General features: G+C 36.0%; 2 protein-coding genes across 3 annotated transcripts; both read left to right on the forward strand.

Annotated features, from left to right (window-relative positions):
* Positions 1 to 6,496: 6,496 nt before the first annotated feature.
* On the forward strand, positions 6,497 to 15,517 carry LOC107559471 (RBBP8 N-terminal-like protein). Of its 2 annotated transcripts, none has more exons than XM_016243305.1 (15): positions 6,497 to 6,613; positions 8,745 to 8,849; positions 10,243 to 10,285; positions 10,378 to 10,473; positions 10,586 to 10,698; positions 11,396 to 11,471; positions 11,746 to 11,930; positions 12,069 to 12,121; positions 12,249 to 12,310; positions 12,388 to 13,099; positions 13,632 to 13,761; positions 13,833 to 13,867; positions 13,983 to 14,076; positions 14,166 to 14,253; positions 14,350 to 15,517. In XM_016243305.1, the coding sequence occupies exons 2-14, from the start codon at positions 8,783 to 8,785 to the stop codon at positions 14,249 to 14,251; spliced, it is 1,752 nt and encodes a 583-aa protein (XP_016098791.1). In that variant the 5' UTR covers positions 6,497 to 6,613; positions 8,745 to 8,782; the 3' UTR covers positions 14,252 to 14,253; positions 14,350 to 15,517. The 2 variants fall into 2 exon arrangements, with proteins under 2 accessions (XP_016098791.1, XP_016098792.1); XM_016243306.1 differs by having other exon boundaries at positions 13,635 to 13,761.
* An 850-nt stretch (positions 15,518 to 16,367) lies between these two features.
* LOC107559464 (tyrosine-protein kinase HCK-like) lies at positions 16,368 to 24,545 on the forward strand. Its single transcript, XM_016243298.1, has 10 exons — positions 16,368 to 16,544; positions 19,457 to 19,581; positions 20,839 to 20,875; positions 21,396 to 21,492; positions 21,615 to 21,710; positions 22,116 to 22,219; positions 22,381 to 22,527; positions 22,687 to 22,839; positions 24,126 to 24,308; positions 24,394 to 24,545. The coding sequence occupies exons 2-10, from the start codon at positions 19,465 to 19,467 to the stop codon at positions 24,543 to 24,545; spliced, it is 1,086 nt and encodes a 361-aa protein (XP_016098784.1). The 5' UTR covers positions 16,368 to 16,544; positions 19,457 to 19,464.
* The last annotated feature ends 3,403 nt before the right edge of the window (positions 24,546 to 27,948 follow it).

Genomic DNA, 27,948 nt, shown 5'->3' on the forward strand with positions numbered 1-27,948 from the left:
TTTTTGAATGTTGTTATTCCTTAGGGATAAAAATATTTTGTAAATATTTTACCAAATTTGCTTCAGCTTTTATTATTATTTGAATTCATTAATATTTCATATTAGTCACGATATGTGACTAACATGCAGAAAAAAGGAAATTATATCATTTTGCAATATCATAAAATTTGACCTTTTATGTCATGGCAAGGTTTTAAGATTTCATGTGATGCCACAGAAACATAGTGGTATTTTTGAATTAATAATGTGTGATATTTGTTTGAAAAATCAATCTTGAACAACATATTTAAAACATTTTTGGAATGAAATAATAATTAGGATCTTTACACTCACATGTGATCAGGATGTAAAATGCCATGTGGTGCAACTCCATAGAAACAGTGATATTTAAGAATTGATAGCTTTAAAAAATACTTCTTTAAAAATATGTTTATAAAACACTTTTGGAAATAACGATTAAGCACAATTACATATATTCTATATTGAGGATGCAGAATGCATGTGGTGCAATTAATATTTTCTATTTTATTTATTTATTTATTCTTTTGTAAAAACACTTCTTTTGAAACATTTTTAGAATTAAGATGTGTACACTCACGATTCAAGTTGTGAGGAAAATATTTTATTACTTTTTGCTTGTTAATACCATATGGCATTTTTAGAACCATTAAACTAAAACTTTTCTTGAAAATGGTATAAAAGTTTTTTTTAAAACCATATGAAACCAACAGGTATACAAAGCATTTAGCATGTGTTTTGCACTAGATTTTTACTGTTTGAACTTTCACATCATTGGCCGACCCTTACAGCCACCAGCACAAAATACTCAAGTGCAGCCTCTGTCACTTCGACTGAAGGGCAAACAGAGACCGTCTGGCTCGGTGAGGTCACCTGTGACCTGGGAAACACACAGAATTTTGCCGAAGCATGTGACAGATTAAAAGATTTTAAATCTATGGCATGTCCAAACAAATGTTCTAATGATTTAGGATATGGGCTTACATTTGAAATACACATGCAATGAAATATATCTATTTATGCTACAGTAATTTTCCATCATTAGAAACGAAGAAATGGTGACTTGTGAATCTCTGTGTTAAGATTACAGTATTCTTTGGGGATTGGTAACCAAAGCTCCCCTGTTCCCGACCACGGTCCTGTATCTTTCTTTCGCTCTCCCCTTCCTCTCTCGTTCTTGTTTGATGTCACTGTAAGTGGAGTCTCTGGGTGGGCTTGGACGGTATCGGGTCTTGGACTGACTGACTGCTCCATCATGTTGTTTTCTGGCAACACTACAGACAAATGATCAAGACACATCCATTCCTTTGCTCCGTAGCGGAACAGAGCGATCTGGCCATGCCTTGTGCTGTTAAACAGCAATGGTCCTGGTTTCCATCCTTCCCGTACCAGCAGGTTTAAAGACATTCTGTTGAGTTTATCCAAAGTAGTTTAAGAGCAGAAACGACATCACGACTTCCAATGGGAAATCATATATTGTCGCCAATGCTGAATGTGTGTGTGAGTGTGTTTGTTTATATACAGCATCTCTAAAGTGTGTGATAAAAATGTTAAGACATTCATTTTGAGTTTAGCTTGACCATCTGTTCAATTGCTGCAATGAAGGCCCACAGGTGAATCACTGTAGAGGTGAATAACACAGCACCCGCTAGTGACTGACTACGGAACTGCTTCAAAACTGCAGAAGTCTCACCTGGACTTGTAGTTTGAGAATGCAGCCAAAACATGCTGAAAGAAAAAAAAATTGGAATAGGTTTTGAAAAATAAATTTTTTATTCATTCAAAAACTCACCCACATGTGGATAAATGTTTTGACAGGCCTTTCAAAATAATGTTCAAGCAGTGCAATCAAAAGAGTTTTTTTGTGAAATTACAACATGGTGATACATATTTATTGGCGTTAGACTATTCATGATTATTTAAAACTTTTCATAAAAGCCATATGAATATTTACTTCTATACATCAATGAGTATATAGTGCAGTTTCTAAAATGTTACAGTGCGGCCCAAAGGTTTGCATTGAAAAGTCGTGATTTAGAATCAAATAAAACTAGGAATGAACCTGATTTAGGATTTATATAGGATTTAGACTCAAAGAAACATCATGATGTAAAATTAGTTAATAAAAGAGTGACATTGATCATGTGTACAAACAGTCAGATGCTCTTCCATTGAACCTTAAGATGCTCTTTGGATCAACTCAAATCACACTGAACATGATCAGCGTTTACCCAATGCAGCTCGCCTGCTGCTGTCATGAAATCAAATTAATCAAATATCAAGACGTTATGAGGTTCATGTATACTTTTTGTATTAATATTTAACATTTCACTCAAATTGTTGTTGAAAATATGTAATGAGAAAAAAAAAAGTATTAAATTAGTATAATGCTCAATGTAAGCATTTTCAATAGTGATTAGAAGTTTGGATCCCATTGTATGTGGGAACCATTTACATCTGTTTTTATAGTCAAAGTAATATTGCTTTGTTCACAAAACACAGGTAGTCCATTGTTCTTTCACGCGAGTTGCCATTTCATGATGACTGAGCTTGTTTCTGCAGTGTTAGACGTCTTTTGAGTTGCATAAACATTTGTGCAGCAGTATTTTTTAAAAGGGGGATTCGCCATGCCTTGTAAATCTGTCTCATGCTTTGAAGTCTTATCTGGTTCAAGACATGGATCGTAGTGCTGCTCTGATCCTATGGAATCCCAGTCCCTCGTGTGTGTGCTTGTGTGTGTTCCTGCACTATGAACGGCCTCTGTTCCTGTCGCGTCCCTCTTGTGTGTGTGTGTGTGTGTGTGTGTGTGTGTGTGTGTGTGTGTGTGTGTGTGTGTGTGTGTGTGTGTGTGTGTGTGTGTGTGTGTGTGTGCTTGTGTGTAAGTTTGTGTGTGTTCCTACCCTATGAACAGCCCCCAGAAAACCTTGACGCATGTTTTACTGTTAAACGAAGTCATGTAATTAAGAAAATGTAAAAGATAAAACACTTTTTTTCTATGTAGTAATTTGACGTTGTACATTTAACACATAAATCAGGTATTCAAGCAACCTGGATAGTTTTTCTCAGGGGCAAACTATTGTTAGCATACAAGTGTCTGTGTGCGTGCGTGCGTGCGTGTATTTATTTATTTAATTATTATTTTTTATAAATGTATAAATCCATTGCATTTTAGACAAAAATAGTACAAGCCAGTTCAACTTCAGTTTATGTCAAGTAATGACACACCCAGTAATTTATGCTGCAATCGAGCAGACTTCATACATTTTATTATTATTTTTTAAATCCATTAATAATTAAAACTACATTTGTAACATTTAATAGCAATCCCTGTGTTTGTTCATTATAGAACGTGAATATTGATGGCCTATAAAGCCTGTTAAAACGTGCTGTTACTCCCCCAAGTGGGCAAAAAGCAGATCACATCTCAGAGCACCAAAATTATATAGCAGATCTTACGCTTGGCTTCATGAACCTAGAGAAACCAGTTTGCATAGATCTGTCACCATTTGCTATTAAGATTGGTGTAGTTGCTCTCTCTGGCCCCTCTATATATCCATATAGATATCCATAATAGATACGTTATAAAGTTGACATGTAAATCTGGTTTAGTCTACAGTGGAATAGTGTGCTCAAAAGCTGCACATGACTCAGCTCACTGACCTGGTCTGTCTGGTACTGCAGAATCAGACATTGCCATCATCTATCTTGCTGACTTCTGGTGGTATTCTCTCAGAGCTGCATTTCATAGGTTTGAATTGCTCATGCTGGACCAGAGCCCTGCTGATTCATCATATTTAATATGCATAAAGGTGAGCTGGCCTGTTCATTTACTTATAGACCCAAGTTTATGCTAGCTTCAACACTCAGGACTCTTTGTTGTGCAGTATTGAGAATTGTGAGCCCTAACTTTAAATGCATGAGCCAGGATATATGAAGTGTGTCTCTGTTTTGAAGCTCTGTTTGGAAGTTCTTTGAGTACCTTTTACAAAACATAACAATGTTTTTACTGTAGTAAAACAGGTTTTTGACAGAAACTATGATTCACATTCTGCACATTAGGCAAGTTTTTTAGTTTAACCTTGTTTTTCCTTTATTATTACTATGTTTTTACAAATATCATAATTAAATGCCTTCATTTTTACTGCTGTAAAACCACTACAAATATCTTGTTACCCAGGTAAAAAATAAATACTTAAGTTGTACAAATATTGATGCACTTACTATATTTTTTATTATACAATACTAAGTGCATAACAAATGTGTTATTTTGGAACAACTTTAAGTATGTTAAGTGATCTTTAAGACATGCTTAAAATAAATTTTAAGCTAATTGCAGTATATTTTAATATATTTAGTTCAAATGGAACAACTACAAATGGATACAACTACAAATATTCAAATGGAACAACTACAAGTATCTTTAGTGTAATTTAATTGTACTTCTTCACATTATTTAAAATACACTTTTATACTTCTTGAAGTACAGTTAAATTACATTTTAAGCTTCACTTTAATGTGCCTCATTTTCAGCAGCACATTGCATATAAAGCTATTTTTCAGCATTCTAATATGGTATATTAAAAGGTACAAAAATCATTAAATGAGCATGGCATACACATACACACACTTTCACATCTAGAAAACTTTAATGTACGATATCCTTTGTTCATTACAACAATACATTCCTTGAGTTAAATTTAAATAGTACAGCAGCATATACAAACTCTTGACCAAAATTATTCTAATAATTCTAATAAATTAATGGTAAACTAATGGTTAGAGAGTCGGACTTGTAATCCAAATGTTGCAGGTTCGAGTCTCAGTGCTGTCAGGGATTGTAGGTGGGGGGAGTGAATGAACAGCGCTCTCTTCTACCTTCAATACCATGACTGAGGTGTAGACCCTTGAGCAAGGCACTGAACCCCCATCTTCTCCCTGGGTGCTGCAGCAAAAAATGGCTGCCCACTGCTCTGGGTGTGTGTTCACGGTGTGTGTGTGTGTGTGTGTGTGTGTGTGTTCACTGCTGTGTGTGTGCACTTTGGATGGGTTAAATGCAGAGCACTAATTCCAAGTATGGGTCACCATACTTGACCTCACGTCACTTAATAAATAATAAAAATAAAAATAATATGTAGCAAACCAACCCCGTGACATCACGTGCTGTGGTATTGCAAGATGGCGGCACCTTTGCTCCAAAAGCTATAGCAAAACATCCATTTTTTCTTTAAAATGGTTACATTAATCGTGTTTGTTATATATTTTTATTTTTAAAGTGGAAATCAGTTTACTAAATAATGTAAACTTGACTGACTGCTTAAATTCCACTTTAGATCAGAACTCCTCATTCATGATTTTATGACATCAATACTGCTTTATTTATTCAGAAACACAAGTATCTTAATGTTATTTGTGTATTTTAATTTCATTTTATTACAAGTAGGCAAACAGCGCCCCCTGAGTAAATAAAGTTTACTCAGAGGTAAACTGAGTTTACATTTTAAGCGTTTATCGGCCGATTCCGATAACATTCCGATAATATCGTGCATCCCTAGTAAGAATGCATATGCTTATTTTATAGCTAATTTATTTATGTACAAGTCAATTCATATACTTCATTAAATATATTAAAATGTTACAAATGTTTTTCAAAAGTATGTTTTAAACGTCACAAAAATGGTGCTTATGTTTTAGCATATAAGCGTAACAGCACATATTTATTACCAAAGTACTTCTAGTATACTTTAAAAATATATATATTAAAATACAATTCAATAAAATTTTTTTATGAATTTCAAGTACATTTTAATACATTTAAGTGTACTTTTTCACCTGGGTAATATGTTTTTCTACAAATACCATATATTAACTATGGTTACTGTAGTAAAACCATATTTAAATGTGTGATTGTTTTGCTTTTACATCAAATATTGTTTTTACAATAGTTACTAAAGTAAAACCATGGATCTTATGGGTGCATTGAGGTTCTGCAGGTGTGGCAATCTGAGAAACCTCGAATGCTGCTTCAAGACTGTCATTTTGAAGGCTTGGTTATTGCAAAGAGACATGAAATATGAGGGTTTAAAAAGACACATTTCTCTCAGCAGGCTATGCATATAGCAAATTAAAGGCTAATAAACTTCCCCATGTCACTGCAATGAAGTTGAATAAATGCATCTTTGGTTCCTTGAGATTAAAAGAGCAAATCAAAGCAGAATAAAGCGGCTTTGTGTGTCTAAAGGTTCTCTATATCCTTTTTTTCTTTGTGGCCAGGCAGGTTTAGTGGGATTTCAGCAGGACCGGTTTATCCAGGGGAGAACTGATGTTTGTGTGCCGTGGTAAGGAACTGCTCAAACCTGTTTTCCTCGTCAATGGGGAGAAGAAGGAGGGGCTGCATGGAGAGGAGGAGGAGGAGGAGAGGAGCACAGGGCGTATGTAACACTCTTCTTTTCTTCTTTTTCATTTCGTTCTAATTCCCATTAGTTTTCAATCTGGTGTGTCTCTCCGGGGGGCTCCGGATGACACTGGCTTGACGAGGAGACCAACAGCATCACGTGATTGGCAGGTGAAGAGATTGACATCCACAAGGTGGCACGGGGTGAGTGAACTCGTTTCTCCTGAACATACTGTATTGACCAGATGTCATGTGTTTTGGTATTTATTTATTGAGCTATTGCATGATGTGATCAGTTATCCATAACGCACCACATCATATTTACAGAAACACAGTCACTCATTATTCAAGCTATTTCAGTTGGGTGGGATGTTATTTATTTTTTATTTGATCAGTGATATGAATGAATCTGGTCTTAGTATTACATTTTATTCCATCCACATCTATCTATTTCTAATATTAACGTTATTGTTTCTTATGTTTTTCTTTTCGTATTAATTGGAGTATTGAGGTTATCAAGAAAATGTAATTAATAATCACCGTTTATTTTTTGATAAATGAGAATCATTAAAAATAAATATTAAAAAGTAATAATTGAATACTAATTATATAGAGTCCATTGACATTATATCTTAAACTTAGTAAATTTTCACAAAGTTTAACATTTGTTAGCAACTTCCCCTCTCTCTCTCTCTCTCTCTCTCTCTCTCTCTCTCTCTCTCTCTCTCTTTCTCTCTCTCTCTCTCTCTCTCTCTCTCTCTCTCTCTTTCGCGCTTGCTCACTCGCTTACGTCTCTGTCTCTGATTCTCTCTCATATTTTTTTATTGTCTTGCCCTTGGTAATATACCAAGTATTAAGCTCTCTCTCTCTCTCTCTCTCTTTCTTTCTCTCTCTCTCTCTCTCTCTCTCTCTCTTTCACGCTTGCTCACTCGCTTACGTCTCTGTCTCTGATTCTCTCTCATATTTTTTTATTGTCTTGCCCTTGGTAATATACCAAGTATTAAACTGATAGTGCCCTGAATACTTTATCATGTAAAACATATAAAACACAAACAACTGCCAAAAAAACAAAACCCTAGCAAAATCATAGGCAGAGATTGCGTAATGGCAGACTTGAACCACCAACCCATCTCAGAAGCATACTTTCTCATGTATATTAATAATGTTATTATGCCCCAGGCCTGCTCAAAGACTCCACCTATCCATCATGTTGACTAACTGACTGATTTTGTATGTTTTAGATCAATTACAGTATGCAATATTGATAATATGCCACTTATTTAGTGACAATATGAATGACCTCTGACCCCAAATGTCAAGGTCACTGAGAGTCAGAGGTCAGATCTCCTATTCCTGTGGTAAATCTATACAGGTATATTCTAAATTGCTAGTAATCATTTCTTGCAAAGTCACCTCAAAGGAGTGGGTTTAAAATATTAGTTGTGTGTGTGTGTGTGTGTGTGTGTGTGTGTGTGTGTGTGTGTGTGTGTGTGTGTGAAAATTGAAGTTTGCAGTTCTGAGAGACAGGTTCCCTCTTGCTCCTTCTGCTGTAACATTCAAAACTGTTATCTAACGTATCCCGACATGCAGCGAGAGTGAAGGAGCAGGCGAAAATCACTCAGAATGCAAAATGCAAAAAAAAGATTGTATGGGTGATTTTTCTATGTTGCTTTGCAGCACTGTTCCCACTTTGTATTGAAATTTAAATCCCTGTTTTATTAGAAAGTTTGTTTGTGTCCCATCAGTTTTAAGAGATGTTATGCTCTTCTACGCTTGTATCTGGTGTAATTTACAGTGCCTAGGCTGAAACTATCTTTCAAAAGTTTGAGGTCGTGAGATCTTTTGAATGTTTTTATAAAAGAAGTCTCTTCTGCTCACCAAGGCCACATGTTGTTGGGTCAGACAGTAATATTGTGAAATATTATTACTATTTGAACCCCATTTATAAGTTTTCTGCACATTGCATGGGTTATAAATAAACTTCCTGATCCTGTTTGTTTTTAAATGCTAGCATGCACACACACTCACGTTGTGGGAATGCCGTCTCTCCTTATTTCTTACTCTCTCACTCTCTATTTTACACACAGTCATACATGCATACACAAATAAAGTTAGGCCTGCGGTGCACATCTTGCAGAACCAGTTTGGCAAGACCAGGTTTTAATAGCCTTGGCATATAGGAGTGTAGAAATGTAAGCTCATATTTTAGCAGTTTAAGTCAAGGCAACAGCAAAACATGATCTGGCACCAGTTGTACCCTAACCATGCACTGATTTAACAAATCTTTATCTTTTTAATGTTTTCCTTCATTTTTCCTTCCTATCCTTATTTGTAGGAAGACGAGCGAAGACGCCGGTGTGCAGGAACACCAGCATGGCTGTGGAAAGCTTTCCTGAACTCCTGCAGAAACTGCGGGAGGTGCATGAGCATGATTTAGAGGGTAAGATCACCAATCTTTTTTTTTTTTTTTTGTCTTGATCACACCAATAGACAACTTCACCAAACTCAGTAACAGTGACAATCAACAGGAAAACATCTTTACATCACCACAAAATAGATAACTGAAAGTGAGGTCACATTTACTGTTCCTTGGCGAAAATTTCACAGACAAGATCCAGTCATTTCAATTAGGAATCTGCACGATCAGGAGTTTCGCTCGAGGGTGAAAAAATTTCCCATGCAGATTTTTCTCTTGGTTAAGTTGGTCACATGAATTTGCTGCATTGACAAACAGAAAGCTGCTTGGTTTAAACGTGACTTCCATGTGAGCTTTCCTTCACACATCACTATAGGCTTTTTTTGCCTGCAAAACGTCACTAATGTGAATACAGCTTAACAGTGGTGACAACAACAACAGTAACTGCAGAAATAAAATCAGCGAAACAATAAAAACCTAACCCTAAGCACAATTTATTCATGCTGTTATTAAATGCTATGAAATCACTAATTCTTAATAATAAGAATAAATCAACAACATTGTTTAGTATGAATCTGACCATCATGTCATTCCAAACCCTTTTGACTTCCTTTTTTTTCTTTTATGTTTTTCTTTCTGAACACAAAAAAGAGATAGTTTAATGAATGAAGGTGGGGTGAATTCAACACAATGGCATTACATTGTGACTCACATTAACACTTCATAAAGCAGCAAAAAATATCAGCAAAAATAAGCGTGAACATGATATTTGAAAGAAAAGTTCACCAAAAAAAAGAAAAAGACATTTAGCTGAAAATTTACTCAATGTTAGGTATTCCAAGTGTGTTCATTCATCAGAACAGATTTGGAAAAATGGATCCTCTGCAGTGAATGGGTGCCGTCAGAATGAGAGTCAAAACAGCTGATAAAAACATCACAATCATTCTCAAGTAATCCACACGATTCCACTCAATCAAACTTGTGAAGGAAAAAGATGCATGTTTGTAATAAACAAATCTATCATTAAGAAAACAGTTCTAAACAAATATGTCGGTGGATTTTGATGTGAGAGGACAACAGGGGACTTTTTCACTGGGTGAAGTGTTATTATAGATTATGGACTCGTATTTTGTCTGAAAGCGGCAGTTTAAAGTTAAAGCATCTTGATGGATTTGTTTATTACAAACATGCAGCTTTTCGCTAAACAAGATGTTAATTGGTGGACTGGAGTCGTGTGGATTACTTGTGGATTATTGTGATGTTTTTATCAGCTGAGTACATTTTCAGCAATTTCTTTTATTTCTGGACTTTTCCTTTAAGTAAAATCATAACAGCTGCCACTGCTTTCCTATGTGCCATTTAGTGCTTCACACTTCAGTTGTCCAGATTCACTATGTGTTTTTCTCTCTCTCTACAGGGTGGCAAGAGAAAGTACTGGAGCTGACAAATAAAAAGAATATGTGAGTGCACATACCATATTTTTCAAGCTAAAATTGATTGACATAAAATTTTACATCCACATCAATAACGTTTTATGTGCATCCTGTTGTAGCGATGCAAAGCGCATAGAAGAACTTTACAACAGGAACCAGCAGATGAAAGAACAGCAGCGGATTCTTACTGAAAACATCAAACAACTAGAGAACAGGTGGGTGTGTGTGTGTGTGTGTGTGTGTGTGTGTGTGTGTGTGAGAGAGAGAGAGTCAGTTTTAAATGTAATCTCATGCACCACTGCCCACACTGTGTCTGTCGATCCTCAGGTTGCGGGCCGGGTTGTGTGACAGGTGTACAGTCACTCAGGACGTTGCTAAAAAAAGACAACAGGAGTATGAAAACTCCCAGCTCCAGAGTCTGCAGCACATCTCTCTACTAGGTGAGCTATAAATAGAGCCTTTATATGAAGAGAAAATATTATGGCATTGACCGTGTTGATTCATTTTACACAAAAAGTCAGATTTCCTTTGAGATATCATTAATCAGGTTTTACACAAATGTCATGCAGCTGCTGTCATTAAAGCAAAAGATGAACAAACCCTATAATAAGTCTAATCTAATAAATTATAGTCATATAATAACTACATTGTTACTTAAATATTATAGTCATATAATAACTACATTGTTACTTAAATGTTAATGTTTTTTAAGTAAATTATTATCCTAATGATACTATTTGTAATAAAAAAAGCAAAAAAAAGCCTTTTGGTCCCTATTGTATTTTTACATTACCATTCAAAAGTTTGGGGTTGTTAAAGAATCATCTTATGCTCACCAAGACTGTATTAATTTGATCAAACTCAACACAGTAAAACAGTAATTTTGTTAGTATTACAATTCTAAACAACTGTTATCTATTTTAATATATTTTAAAATGTAATTTCTTTATTTTTAATTTACTTTTATTCAGCAAGGATCCATTAAATTGATCAAAATCTTAAAAATCTGCAATCTTATTGACCATAAACCATTAGACAGTCACCCTTTGCAATATTTGTTGACTTTGTTGTTATGAAGACCATCTAGGTCACAGAGGAATATATGAATATTAATTATTTTCCTGTTCACTGCTGCAGTGAGTGAGATGAATGCAATAAAGAAAGAAAACGACAGACTGAGAGAGGAGCTGAAGGGCTTGAGGGATCTATCAAAGTGAGCGGCCCATTTGCTCAACATGCTTCCTTGCCATATTTGTGCAAGTATTTCCTGTTGCTTTTCATGTGCAAGTTCAAGTCCTGTCACATAGTGGCACAATCTGATTTACTGTAATTGTAACCATGCAACACTAGCCAACATACTGTGGCCTGCACCAAATTTTGGGAAAAATATCGCCAGATGTTGGTCACTTGTGGTCAGGGCCAGTTTAACTAGTACAATGTATTGTATATAATAGTCATGCGTAAAAACTCCCTGCTTCACCTTCCAGTCAGCAGAATGGTCATTCAGAGGACGCAATCACCCCAGAGGTCAAGATGTCACCTGACACAGCAGTGGCTGCTTTGACTTTACTGGCCTCAGGGCTGAAGTCCATCCAGCATCCACCAGGGGACACCTCTGTACCGACAGCGACTGTCAAACGTGAAATGGACAATAGCCCAACTGACATCCTGAGTAAGTTATGGTTGGGTAAATTTTTGACAGATATGAGAACCAGTGCTATTTTGAGATTACTACTACTGAATGTACTGAATGTATCGTAGCTTGTTCACATCTGATGAAAAGATCTTTAATGTTCTTTATTCTGTACAGAGAAAGCTTCTGAACACAAACGTATGCAAACCTGGGGCAGGGCATTTTCATTTGTAAGCAATAATGAGTTTTTTCAATATTGTTTTTGATCTTTTAAATTGGTTGTTTTATAGTAAATCGTGTTCTTTCTATTCCCTTGTGTTTTTATTGGTTGCTGAAATTTGTGTTACTCTCTTGTAGGAATTGAATAAGCCCATGTTGCCCACCTCAAGATGGGGCACAGAGCACAGTGCTGAAAGGAGGTGAGACGGGCAGACAAAACAGATACACTGACACTGGATTTTGACACATCTTAATTCTTCTCCTCATGTGTCCACAGATCTTCCAGCGTGGACTTGATTGAGCACAGACATTCCCCTTTGTCTCCTTCTCTTCCATCTCCTCTTAGTCTACTGAAGAACAATCCTATTTTTTCTTCTGTCACCTCTGAGGATCGTAGCAACCGACAACAAATCCACGCCCCCGTCCCCTTCCGGCCGCTTCCGATCAAGACCGGTCTAGATCATCTGTCTATCCCGTGGTCACTCTCAGAATCAACTGACTGGGTAACATTAGCAGCCCGCGGCTCTGGTGTTGGTAGCGGGATAGCGCTTCACCCAAGCCAGACCCCAGTTCCCAGCTCAAACATTTTGCAATTCCCAAAACTGATCTCATCAAGCAGCGGCCTCCAGTCTCGCGCACATGGCCCAACACCTAGCGGCCTGCGGTCCTGGTCCCGCAGAAACCTGTCAGAGCATGCAGAGAGTAGAGAAAAGAGAGTGACAGAAGCCGTTACAGCGCCGCCCCAGTGGAAGGCCTCAGCAACGCAGTCAGAGAGGATTTTTGGAGAGAATCTGAGAAAGGATGAAGAGGAAGCTCCGTTAGACCTGTCTGAGTCGGGACGTTCAAAAAGCAAAGAGAAAGAGAAAACACACTCACAGAGCGATGCATCTTCGACTTCATCTTCCTCACCACCTGCTACACTTTCATCGTCATCTCAATGCCCTTCAAGCCCTCAGAGTGACCAGCAGACAGCAGACAATAACACACAGGTAGACTTCAAATCATGCAGAAATACCTCCTCAATAAAGACATTCCTTTGTTTGAGACAATATGTTATGAGTGTATCCCGTTAATGCCTGAACAGAAAGCATAGAAAATCATGTTACAATGACTTTCAATCATGAAAATATGATAATTATACTTATAAACTGCATATCATATTATATTACCAAAGCTAAAAATTGTCAAGTTAAACATTTATTTTCTTCACTTTGCAAGCTAACTGCTTAGCCAGCTGCTAGATTTGCTTATTGCTAACTTGGTTACAAAATGCTCAGCTAGACTACAATAACAAAACAAATTCCTTTCTCTGTGTCTTAGTGGCCACATTGTACTATATTTCCTTCATTTTAATGTAGTTAAATTGTGGCCACATTTTTAAATAAAACTAGGGAACAAATTAGTACAACATGGCTATGATTTACCTAAAATGACTGAATGAATTCATACATTCTCTGGACATGTTTGTATTTACGAGTATGCAAATAAAATTGACTGTGAGGTTTGGTTCACATTACATAGCAGGAGGAAGCACAGGAAACATGTAAGGAGCAGAAAGAGGTAAAGGAAGGTGAAACATTTCCAGCAGCTGAAACGTCTGTCAGCTCAGAGAAGAGGAAAATCCCAGCACTAACCATTTCCCTCCAGCCAGGTAAAGCTTCACTCTTTTTGGTTGGTTTAAGTTTAAATGGACTGTTCTAACTGGTCTGTCTTGCCTTGCAGTTGTGGTTATGGAGTCCCTTAAAACAAGAGGACAGGTAATCTTAGCACTGCATTTATGTCATGACATTATATTTCATATAGCTTCAATTGAAGTTTTCTGACCTTATGAGATCAATTGTAACTTATGCTTTATTGTGGTCGGCGGTGAAGGTGTCTGATCCTGGAAGCAGACTGATGGCGCAAGAGGAGAAGGAGAACAATAACCTTGAAGCAAGCAGAAAAAGACCTGGACAGGATACTGATGGTAAGAGATCATTCATTCATTCATTTAAAGTTTATTCAATTAATACATTTAGCATCTTCTGAAATTTCACTTGTGTTGTTACATCTTAGCTCTTTCCCAGCGCTCACTAAAGGAGAGGAAAATACGGCTGAGCAGGGGACATCAAGGAACCCATGCAGACTCAGAGCAAGGATGAAGGTCTCTTTTTATTTTTCACTGTTTTAATGTTGATTGGCTTTGCTTAGTATTGTCATGAATATTTTTCTTCATATATTTCTTTTTTTATATATACAGGCAACGGATTTAACTATGATGTATGATCTGCTGTGGTTATTCAGACAACCATTTTGTTTTCACCCTTCACCACCAGTTTCCAAGTTCAAATCGCTGGTGTTCGCTTTAGTTTTCCAGAAAAACCAACACTAGACTTCAGCCGCACGCACCTCTTATCAACATAATTCTAGTGTATCGAATACAATGCATACTGCAGTGCAGACTGGAATTAAATAAGATCTATTTTTATCGTGTTCAAGCTATATCATTCAGACTGTATGTGGATGAATTTGTACTGGATTAATTTGTTATTTTATTGTGTCGATTTCCCAGAAATCTTTAGCTCTACCAAAACAGGAAGCTTCACTTTATTCACTTTATTCTTCCTCTTTTATGCCATATCATGAGTTTTTAATAAGCACATATAACAGGAGTACATGCAATTGCTTGCTGTCTTGTGTTGTTACCATTCTGTCATGTCAACACTCAGTTTGTGTTCATTCTCTCTTCCGTGTAAGAGGTGTCGCATCTCATCTATTTTTGTCTCTGAGCACTACAGCCTGCTTCTTGTAGATGTGACAAAATGAAAAACCCTCGGCTTCCCCTTTTGGTTTTTTTTGAGATGTCAAGCATATATTTTGTAATAGTGAATTTTCCACTTGCAGCTGTAAAAGCTTTCAGAGTGTAAAAGGAGGAAGGGTAAAACTGTGAAGAGAAAAAAAAGTATTCTTTTTTAACTTTCTGTACCATTGCGTCAAACTAGCTGTAAACCTTTGGTTTACACTATTTGTAGATAGTTTTAGAGATAATTTGGAGATATTATCTTATAACTAAAATTCCTCACTTTTTAGACACTAGAAGAACATAGCAACTACCTAACAACTAATGTCTATCTAAATAAATACAAATATAAGTGCATTGCATGAAAAGATGGCTGTAGTCATACTTTGTGAACTATCACCTGTAATTGGTTTAGGATGTGGGGAACACCTACATTGTTGCAGGAAGAGGGTAAATAGTTTTCACTGTGAAGAACCTGAGAGCTTTGATTCACTGGAACAATTTAGAATTGTCACTTGAATATGCCAATATCCACAACACTTAGCTTGTTACTTTTGTATACTGAGCAAAGGTGTATGAGTTTAAAGTTACAAAGGTAAAAATCCAAATAAAAACCCTTGGATCAAGGTATCACACCTGGTTTTCTGTTAATGTGAATATCTTCTCTCTCTCTCTCCCTCTTGTAAGTATTTGCATATTAGGAATGAAGTTGTTTTGCCTTAGTATTTACTAAAGAAGAGGTTGATTTATGTATTTGCTTGTTTATTATGTTTCTCTTACTCTGTCTCTTTCAAAAAAAAAGAGGGTGTTTAATCTCACCATCGGATTATTCGGTCCTTATGTAACTGTAAGGCCAGACCAACTGTTTGTTTGACTATTTCCAATCTAATAATAATACATCTGTGTGTTTCTATCTGTGGTTGTGCACTAATAGATACACACAGCTGGCTCTTCTAATCTGTTCTCAAGCAAATCTAAATCTGCCTTTGTTTTTAATTTTTTGTTACTTTTGTCCCTTTTATTTAGATTTTAGTATCACTTATATTTGAAATCACTCTTTTTAAATATCACATTATTTGTGTCCAAATTTGAGTGACACTTTGGCTGAACGAACAATGCTATGTTTTTTTTTTCTCAGAAGTGAAGTGACATTGCAAAAGGTTTTTAAACAAGTTTTTTTGCAACCTTCACACAAAATGCCCTGGGTTCACAGTGTTGTACGAAGACTATTGCGAGAATATGACACGCGGATATTGAAGCGGAATATTCATGACAGATTTCCTCTGACAGAAGGGTGTTTCTCAATACTTACTGAGCTCCCTGCCTAGACAGCATTTTGAGCGTCATAAGAGCTCGATTTATTTTAGGCTATTATCACCTCGTTACGAGTCGGATGAGCTCAGTGTGTATGTATGAGCTGAGCTATACTTACAACGGGCCTGGTGTCCTTCACTGTTGCCTAGGAAGGCATCTCAGAAGTTTTTGAGACACAGCCGCTAACTTCCTCTTGGACAGTACAGCGCGAGAGTCTTACCGAAGCGCATCACTGATGGAGGAGCCGGCGTGAAGCGACCTCAACATTTCTACATCTCGATCAACTAGCGAGATTTTGTGAATAAAGAAATATTCTTTTCGTCTGGATTGCGTCTTAAGTGGTAAGTTAGCTTAAAAATATGTAGTTTTATTATTATTTACATCGAGTTGTTATTTAATTATGTTTTTCTTCATTATTTCTATTTTATGTCATTGTTTTTTGTAGTCAAACGATTAAGACCCTATTCTTTCAAGATGATTTTCTATTTTCGTTGTTTAAAGACGTTTCTAGCTTTCATATGCACCTAAATTAAATAGTAGTCCTAATATTAACATGTAAAATTAATTTAATGTATCTCCTTAATGCTATTTGTCATAAGCTATACTCTTTAATTTTCCTGACTGTTTTTGTCGTTTATCTGTAAACTAGAATCTGGTCTCTTATCTCCTGTGTTAAATTAGAAAGAGAGAGAGAGAGATTTATCTGGTTCACTCAAGACTCATATTTAATCGAATTATTTAGTTGGTTATTCTTTTACTGAATTCTTTACTCTGATTCATTTCTAAAGTATGACACAGTTACTGGGTCAAATCCAGTAGGTTACATGTTTTTAATTTAAGCGCAGTCCTGTGTTTGAGGAACCTGCATGTTTCTTTGAAATAATATCATGCTTTAGCTTTAGTTATACTGGTACTTCCGTAGTTCACTATAGTTTAACAGACCATAACAATATCAGAGTACACATTTAAATATTTCTCTTCCTCCTTAGAGGATCCATCTCCGCACGTAAAAGGACACTCAAAAACACTCTTTACAGTAATAGTTCACGATTCTCTATTGGCTGTTGGCCTCCTGAAGTCAGTAAGCTGTGGTGCTTTCTGACCGTTTGCACATACAGTATGTTTCTGAAAAAGAAAACAAATAGCAATGAGAAAGTCCTGACAAGGAAGGTGGAATTGATACATCCCACATTTGCATGTGTGGTTAAATGAAAAGAGCTGTAGCTCTGAGTCTCCCTGTGCTGCTGCGGGAAAGGTGGAGGTGGTTCCTCTGAGCCCTGGGGCTTTGAGGGACTAAATAATCTTCGGATGGGATGGGCGACACTGTTGAAAGGCAAATCTGAATATTTCCTCCGGGTACGATCAGTTATCGGATTCTGAGTTGGAAGAAGGAAATGTACATGTGATCAAGCCAGCAATTAAGCAGATTGAGAGGAGACTAACTGAATGAAAGCTTGAAGAGCCATCAACTCCCTTGTGAAAAGAAGCACACTTTAGTTTTCATTAAAGTACTTATTACAGAAATAATAGAATTTTTAAAAATACAGTGCAAACGATGTTTTCAGACACTTATTGGCAATTGAATTGAATTGAAAATGTAATTATAGTTTAAATTTATATGCTATTAGTTGAATTTAAGAGTGTTTTTAACCACTTAAGTATAGGGCTTAAATCTTTATATGTGATTTCATAATTCGATTGTCTTGAAAGCATGGTTAAAGTACTGACAAGCATTTATGATAAACTAAAATTAAGAGCTTTAGTATAGTCAGCACACACTTACTTGTGCACGTTTTAAAGTCTGATAAGAAGCATTGTCATGAAAATGTACTTAAGTGGCCTTTTATTTCAGTATTATTATATTGTTTTCAAGCACAGCTTATTTAAAATACACTTCTAAGATTTGAAGTGTACTACAAGTTAACATTTCATAAAATTAAGTGCACTTCTTTTTCACAACGACCCTGGTCCCATTAAAGAGTCAGCCAGTGAAACTAAAAAAAAAAAGCATTTGAAATCAAAAGCAACCCAAAGCAATAACAAGAACACCTTCAAATGAAGAGAAAGCAGAACATGGGTGAACAAGCTACGGGAAACAAGTTTTAAATGCGCCACATATTTCTCAGACTAATTGCATCTACTGAAGGACGCAACTTTAGCAGTTCTTAAATTACAATTCAGTGTTTAGCTGAACGCAGCTATATTGAATAGACTCTCCAGTGACATTTCTACAGTTTTCTTCTTTATCATGGTTGTCTTCAGGACAAACAGACTGGTCATTGATATGAAATATGGTGTTGTGGTTTTGTGTAGGGTCATGCACGTCCAGATTAACAGAGCACAAGTTAGTAATCAAGCGTGAAACAAAACATGAACCTGCACCATAAGAGCACATTGCGCTCGCATGACAAGAGATGCAAGTTGAAGGTCCTTTGTTCTTTAGTGATAGCCACAGAGAGGCCGAAGAGCTCAGAAGCATGCGGTTTCCACTCACCTCTCATTCAAAAGTGGGGGAAAAGTAGCTTTTTTTTTTTTCAACAGTCGACCAAGTTGGAATCTATTTGTGATGTGTTCTGCACGTTTTGGTTGATTAATTTCTGCTACGTTCTCAGAAAAGTGTTAGGGTGTTAAGGCTAGCTGATTTGAATCAACTTTAAACATTAGGCCTTAACCAACCACAGTTTCCACTGAGCAGCTTCCGCATGTGCATGTGTGAGAGAGTTAATGACAAAACCACAGGCGAGAGAGAACTGCAGCCTACAACGTGGAAGTCAGTACGAGAAACCGGTTATTTTGACTTTCACTACATTTATTGGTCAAGGTTACATTTCCCAAAAGAGTCATAAACCTAAGTAGATTGCAGCAACAATGGCACCAAGGGTCTCTTCGATCTACATAGGCTTACAGTGATTTTGGGAAATCATGTTTATTTATGTCTGACTTATAATACTGGAAATACTAATCTGACGTATCTTCTTACAACTCACTTAAGTTAATCTTGTTGTACCGTAGGCCAAAACACGTGGCATTTAACATGGCATTTAATACATTTGAGTCATGTATAGCACATTACAGTCATTTTTCCATCATAATCTGTACAATACATGCTTTTCGAAGCAACAAAAATAACCGTTGTTCAGTGGGAACTCAGAACAGCCCATGTTTTGCATATTTTCTATTTCTGGAAATGTTGTTCTGTTTTTAAACAGACAAGGACAACCTGCATTAGTGTCTTCTGTTGTTAACTCTTCAGGCCTCAACATGGGCTGTGTGGGGACCAAACCGGAGCAGGATCCTATTGGCAAATCGATGGGCAACAGTGACAGCTCCAACCAAACAGCACATTACACCAAAGACCCCACGGCAGGGTCCAAAGCTGTAAGTAGAATCATTTTGGAATTTCAGATTAAATTGAAAAGACATCTTTTGAGGGTTATTCCTGAGCATGATTTCTAGTGAAAAGTGCTGAGTTGAGCTAAACCATCAGTATTGGTGGTTCCAGCACATACTGTGACTTCAAATACTGTGCTTCCACTTTCTTATAGACTGAGAGACAGAGTAGTCTCTAAAGTACAGCTGTACGATCATCTTGACTTTGCATATATTAATATTGTTGCATATATAATATATTATTTGAAATTAACTTTTATTTTTACATTTTATTTTAGTTCAAGTTTTAGTTATTTTAGTTATATATATGTTTAGATTTACTTAATTTCAGTTTTAGAAATATTAGCTGCCAAGGAAACATTTTTCATTTTCATTTAAGTTTTCATCTAAAATTTATATTTTATTTAATTTCAGCTTTATTTCAGGTACTTAAACTTAATTTGTTAATTAATAGTTTTAGTTTTAGTAGTGACCATACCTGTCAACCCTCCCATTTTTCCCGGGATTCTCCCGTATTTTACCATTCTATCCCGCTATCATCCCGTTGAAATATTTTCCCGTATTTTTAATCTTTCTATTAAAAAAAATCCCACTGGCCGTATTTTATATGTTTGCTACATTCGCTTCCGGTAAAACTCCCGTAATTTGTATGGGCCAAACCTCATAATATGAATAATCACGTCAACAAATTCAAAGGTTGTCCAGTTGCCAGATGTTGTATGAAACATATCTTTCTCACACGATCGACACGTACAAATTTCAACCCATTTGTCCCCTCAACTTGGCAACCTACAGCCCAGTGACGCTACTAATATGTGCGCAGGGGCAAGAAGTGCGCATTTTGTCAAGAAGATAATGAATTATAAAACTCTAAAGATATAGCCTACACTAAGATATATTTATGTTACTAAATGAATATGATTGTTTGATATTAATTGTTTAAATTAATATAAAAATAATATAATGATAAAATATAAAACATTTGACTTTTGACTAATGTTTAGTTAATCAAAAGTAACTAAACATTTGTATCCAAAAGTAACCCCATTTTGGTATCCAAATGTTGACAGGTATGGTAATGACTTAAAAAGAGTTTGGAATGTTTATTTGTTTAAACAGATATCCTTTATTTGAAAGCCACAGACAGGTCTGTTTTTATGATCAGAAAAGTGAACTAGTCTAGTTTGTGAACTAGAAAAGTCTAGTTTGGTGTTTTAAATACTGCACCTATTTTTCCATCTACAGAACAGAAGCCTCTCCAACCCTACTTCTGGGCCAGACAGTAAGTGAAATTGTCTTTGATGTCTAGTAAATAGGATTTCTAGTAAATAGGATGTCTCGTTCAGAATGCTAGAATATTGTAATATATTAAAATACTTAAAAAAAATAATTAAATACAGTCACTACAATTCATATGGATGACCTTGTGGGCAAGAGTAAAATCATACAGCGATGTGTCGTAAACATGAAAAAGAGGCAAAACATGTTTTGAGGTTTAGTGGCGACGCAGACCTCAAAACAAGCTACTTTTTCATGTTTCAAAAACCTCAATGTGTGCTGCAACACAGGCAGTGTATACGCCAACTATCAAGTCTCAACCTTTAAATTGCTGTATAAAAAGTATATGCTCACTTTAAAACCTTTGTACCCTGTTGGAATTGTGGTAAGTTCACTGCTTGGTATAAGCGAAAAGCAAATGTTGTTATGAAAACTATTGTGTGGCACCAGTCTGTTTCTTACTCAGAAACATAGTGAATTTGTGATCACAGCTCTTGCACACTAAAGATTTCATTTGCCTTTAGCTTCAGAGAACATTGCCATAGCTCTGTATGATTATGAAGCTATGCATGAAGGTGACCTGGGCTTCAAGAAAGGAGACAGACTCAGAATCCTTCAGGAGTAAGTAGACCTGTCATTCTCTATGAGGATTTAACATGCAGCATCTCGTTTCTTTGATTGATTGATTGATTGATTGATTGATTGATTGATTGATTGATTGATTGATTGATTGATGTGTTTAGGTCAGGTGAATGGTGGAAAGCAGCATCTCTCAGCACTAGTCAGGAGGGCTTCATCCCTAGCAACTATGTTGCCAAGGATACTCTGGAAACTGAAGAGTGAGTAAATATAGATTGTGCACATTTGTAGTGATATAATATAATATAATGCAATACTATTGTGCATATATATGTAATAATATTGTGTATATAATATAATAATATTAAGCAGAAATGTCTCTTTAGCAACCAATCAGCATATTAGAATGATTTCTGAAGGATCATGTGACACTGAAGACTGGAGTAATGATGCTGAAAATTCAGCTTTGCATCACAGGAATAAATTATATTTTAAAATATATTCAATTAGAAAACAGTTATTTTAAATTGTAATAATATTTCACAATATTACTGTTTTTACTGTATTTTTAAACAAATATACATTGACTCATTGAGCATAAGTGACTTTCAAACGGTTATACGTTTTTAATGTCATTTTTAATCTATTTATTTATGTGTCTACAGGTGGTTTTTTAAAGGTGTCAGCAGAAAGGATGCAGAGAGACAGCTACTGGCATCTGGAAACAAAATAGGATCTTTTATGATCAGAGACAGTGAGACCACCCAGGGTACGTTCAGCACAGTGTTAAAGCTGAAGGGTTTTAGACAAGGAGTGTGATACTGAAGAATTAGCAGTGCTCATTTTTTACATCTGAAACATTTTTACTTCAACTGCACATCTACCAGATCCTTATCTGCTCTTCAAAACATCTGTATCTCCCCCCCTCAGGAAGCTACTCTCTATCTGTCAGAGACTGCGACCGAACAGGAGACACTGTGAAGCATTATAAGATCCGCACACTGGATAATGGCGGTTTCTATATTTCCCCACGTATCACCTTCAACACCCTGCAGGATCTGGTCAGCCACTACAAGAGTAAGTACAGCATGCAAAGATCTGGACACATTTCATTGGATAATACATATATTTTTAGTCGTTAGTGTTTGGTGAGAATTTTACCAACCTTTTTCATGAAGGATTGTTCACCACTCAGTTGATTTACAATTAACAAATTGTAAAAATTTACATCTACAGAGCAAAGCGATGGCTTGTGCCAATCTCTCACTAGTCCCTGTTTGAGTCCCAAACCTCAGAAACCTTGGGAGAAAGATGCCTGGGAGATCCCACGTGAGTCCCTCAAACTGGACAAACGTCTGGGAGCAGGCCAGTTTGGAGAGGTCTGGATGGGTAAGACACATACTGCTTGCTCTAATATGTATTTCTTATGTGTCTATTTACTCAAAAAAAAAAGTTTTTGTGCAGCATGGTTTGTTTAGTAGGATCTGAAAGATTTTCTCAGCTTGTCCAGGATAAAATGCAGCACTAAAATGGATGGTTATGACTAAAAAGTCCAATTTGAATTTTCCAAGCATTGGCAGTAAAATGCAAATGAACTCATAATTTATATTAATATGCCAAGTATCTATGTTGATTGGCAACAACTAACTGCCTATAGTGAGGGTAATGATCTATATTACTTGGTAAAGGAATAGTTTATTATACAATATTATTATATTATTATATATATATATTAAAAATGTTAAAAAATATTATTAAAACGTTTTATTGTTGATTTATTTTTATCATATGTGACCTGGACCACAAAACCAGTCTTAAGTCGCTGGGTTATATTTGTAGCAATAGACAAAAATACATTGTATGGGTCAAAATTATTGATTTTTCTTTTATGCCAAAAATCATTAGGATATTAAGTAAAGATCATGTTCCATGAAGACATTTTGTAAATGTCCTACCGTAAATATATTAAAACTTAATTTTTGATTAGTAATATGCATTGCTAAGAGCTTCATTTGGACAACTTTAAAGGTGATTTTCTCAATATTTAGATTTTTTTGCACCCTCAGATTCCAGATTTTCAAATAGTTGTATCTCGGCCAAATATTGTCCTATCCTAACAAACCATACATCTATGGAAAGCTGGTTTTGTGGTCCAGGGTCACATATAAACTATATATTTATATATATATATATATATATATTTTTTTTTTTTTTTTTTTTTTTGTATATATATATATTATATTATTATGTGTATTATTATTACATTATAATATTATAAATTAAATGTTTATGCTATATATATCATAAATATAAAATGTATCGTATTATAATAAAAACAATAAGCCATTTGAGACAGTGTGAGATTTACAAATAGAGTGGCATATTGCTTTATTAACAGAAAATACATGAGACAAAATGTAAGTAATTTATATATGAATCACAATGACACTGTTATTTAGTCACAAATTATCCTTACAGGAATACATCTTTAATTTTTTAATTACAAACCTAAACAAAAACACTGACCTTATCTTAAAAAACGGACCTGATCTCGAACCTGATCTGAAACCCGAGTTTTTCATGTCCTGCCACACTTTGGGCAGGGAGCAGACACTTATAATGAAATAGTGAAAATGAGGAATCCCAGTGTTAACTCATCTCTGTTTGCTTCTCAGCAACATACAACAAGCACACAAAAGTGGCAGTGAAGACTATGAAGCCTGGCACTATGTCTGTTGAAGCTTTCCTAATGGAGGCCAACCTAATGAAAACCCTCCAGCACGACAAACTGGTCCGTCTCAACGCTGTGGTCACCAAAGAGGAGCCCATATACATCATTACAGAGTTTATGGAGAAAGGTGTGTGTGACTCCAGACTCCAATGTGCAAAACATGGCGTTATACATCTTTGTTATTTATCTGTTTGTGTGCATGTGTTTTACAGGCAGTTTACTGGACTTCATTAAAAGCGATGAAGGGAATCGTGTCCAGTTGCCCAAACTGATTGACTTCTCAGCACAGGTGAGGTGGTTTGAAGGTCTCATTTGTTCAGTTAATGTGCTTTTCTCCTACATATTGAGTCACATGTTCCCGTGATGTGGAGGACAGGTTTGTCTTTTAGATTTTAATATTCAAATGTGATAACTGACAGACAGAGAGAGAGAGAGAGGGTGGAGTCCACCATTAACATGACAATCTAATGCTTTTACTTTTTGTCACTGTTAGTCCACGATAATAGCAGCTTGTTCTCTCTATTGTGCAAGTGATTCTTTAAAATAGTGAAATATACACAAAAGTAAGGAATAATTACATTTTCAAATGTTTTAAAAGGAGTCTCTTATGCTCACCAAGACTGAATTTATTAAAAAAACTATGAAGCTTTGAAACCGTTTTCAACATAAGAAATAATAATAAATGTTTCTTGAGCATCAAATCAGTATATTAGAGTGATTTCTGAAGGATCATGTGACACTGAAGACTGGAGTAATAATGCTGAAAATCAGCTTTGCATCATGGGAGTAAATTACATTCTATATATATATATATATATATTAAAACAGACAACAGCTATTTGAAATTGTAAGAATATTCACAAAGTTGATATTTTTGATCAAATAAATGCAGCTGAGCATAAGAGATGTCTCTCTTAAATATTGAAAAACGATTTTAATTTTAGTTAGTTTTGACCACCAGTATGCATTCAGAATCAGGTAATATGGAAGTTATACAAAAAGATTTATGAGAAATATTAGGTAAATATGACATATTGTCACTGATGTTTAATTCAAGTGAGGATTTTGAATATGAAAGTGTGTGACGGTTGCAAAAAAGGGTGCGACATTGAGTTGGAAAGAGGAAGAGAATTGCAAGCACTCAACAAGACAGATGTGAATGTGCCCTGACTGATAAGAGGATTCACACAAACACACACACATGCACACACACACACACCATTATAGCTTATTGTAGCTGTTGCTGCGGTAGGTGACATAGGAGACCATACAATCAAAACCTCATTCTTACTCTCATTTAATTGAAGAAAGTTGTTAGAGAGCCAGAGCTTAATATCAGTATAGCATTCATGTACTTTGTCCAAAAGTACTCACCTAGGCTCACAGGAAAATTGAAGATCATCGGCATAACAATGGTAAGAAATACTATACAGTATTTCCGAAAAATGGTGCCCAAAGGAAGCATATATAAAGAGAACAGCAATGGCCCCAAAATCGATCCCTGCAGAACGCCACACAGTAAAGGAGCCGATAAATATGATGCAAACCACTGAAGGGCTGTGCCCTGGACACCAACCCAACACTCCGAGCGATTAAGAAGAATCTTATGGTCAATCGTATCAAAAGCAGTACTTAAATTTAACAAAACTTAAACAACCTGTGATCCTGAATCCAACGATATTAGGACATCAATAGTAAATAGAGCAGATTCGGTGCTATGGAAGGTACAAAAGCCAGACTGGGATACCAAAAGTATTCAAATATGAAAAAAAGTTGTGAGTAAACCACTTTCTCTAAAATATTGGAAATAAAAGGCAATTTAGAAATAGGTCTAAAATTATTACATACTGTGTGATCCAGATGAGGTACAACAATATCACTAATTCTCCACAAATGTGGCATATATGGGAGTTGGAAGAAAAAAGCCACTCCTCAAGAAAGGCCACACAGTCACGACTGCTCTTTGTCAAAACACACCTTGAAGATTCTGAGGCAGATGAGACAAAAATTTAATTATTTGGCATCAACACCAATTGATATGTGTGGCGGAAATCCAATACAGCTCACCATCCAAATAACAGCATTCCTCCAGTAAAGCATGGAGGTGGTAATATCCTTTTATGGGGGTGTTTCTCTGCAGCAGAGACTGGAGCTTTTGTCAGGATAAAAGGAAAAATGGATGGGGCAAAATACCATCAAATTCTTGAGGAAAATCTGTTGCTCTCTGCAAGAAAGTTGTTAATGGGAAGAAGGTTTCCCTTCCAACATGACAATGACCCAAAGCACACAGCAAAACTGAGCACACAGTGGTTGAAGGAGAAAAAGGTGAATGTCTTTGCATGGATCCAGATGAGGTACAACAATATCACTAATTCTCCACAAATGTGGCATATATGGGAGTTGGAAGAAAAAAGCCACTCCTCAAGAAAGGCCACACAGTCACGACTGCTCTTTGTCAAAACACACCTTGAAGATTCTGAGGCAGATGAGACAAAAATTTAATTATTTGGCATCAACACCAATTGATATGTGTGGCGGAAATCCAATACAGCTCACCATCCAAATAACAGCATTCCTCCAGTAAAGCATGGAGGTGGTAATATCCTGTTATGGGATGTTTCTCTGCAGCAGAGACTGGAGCTCTTGTCAGGATAAAAGGAAAAATGGATGGGGCAAAATACCATCAAATTCTTGAGGAAAATCTGTTGCTCTCTGCAAGAAAGTTGTTAATGGGAAGAAGGTTTCCCTTCCAACATGACAATGACCCAAAGCACACAGCAAAACTGAGCACACAGTGGTTGAAGGAGAAAAAGGTGAATGTCTTTGCATGGCCGAGTCAGAGCCCAGACTTAAACCCCACTGAAAAAATCTGTGAAATGACTTGAAGACTGCAGTCCACAAACGCTCACCATCAAATTTAACTGAACTTGAGCAGTTCTGCAAAGAAGAGTGAGCAAATATTCCAAAGTCTAGATGTGGAAAGTTAGTAGAGACAGAGACATATCCCAACAGACTAAAGGCTGCAATTAAAGCAAAAGGTGGTTCAACAAAATACTGACACAAGGGGGTGATCATGTTTCCAACTCCGTGATTCTGTTTTCCTCTGACATGTTGGTGTTATATCTTTCACTTGGATGTTATAAGTTGCACTGAGTAAATACAGCTGCATAAAACATAAACTGTGTCCATCTCATTTCAGGCTGCAAACCAACAAAATTTGATTATTGTAAAGGGGGGGTGATTCTTTTTTATACCCACTGTGCATGTGTGTATGTATATATTATCCATTCATATTAAGGTTGATATTACTAATGATAAAGAATTAAAGGCCACAGTGTATTAAAACTGTATAAAAATTAATAAGGAAATTGAATCCATAAATCTTCACAACTACATATATTGATAAATATGATTTACATTTTAAATTCCTCGTTTAAATGCTGAAACTTCCACTGAGCTGTTGCCACCCTCTTTTGTCAATATTCATAAGCCTTGACTTCCTCGTGAGCTTTGAGAGTGAAATGACATCCTACCGCCAATAAAACACCAAAGAAGAAGAAGAAGAAGAAGAAGAAGAAGAAGAAGAAGAAGAAGAAGAAGAAGAAGAAGAAGAAGAAGAAGAAGAAGAAGAAGAAGAAGAAGAAGAAGAAGAAGAAGAAGAAGAAGAAGAAGAAGAAGAAGAAGAAGAAGAAGAAGAAGAAGAAGAAGAAGAAGAAGAAGAAGAAGAAGAAGAAGAAGAAGAAGAAGAAGAAGAAGAAGAAGAAGAA

The sequence above is a fragment of the Sinocyclocheilus grahami genome, unplaced genomic scaffold, assembly GCF_001515645.1.
Source record: "Sinocyclocheilus grahami isolate Dianchi unplaced genomic scaffold, SAMN03320097.WGS_v1.1 scaffold687.1, whole genome shotgun sequence".
Taxonomy (NCBI): Eukaryota; Metazoa; Chordata; class Actinopteri; order Cypriniformes; family Cyprinidae; genus Sinocyclocheilus; species Sinocyclocheilus grahami.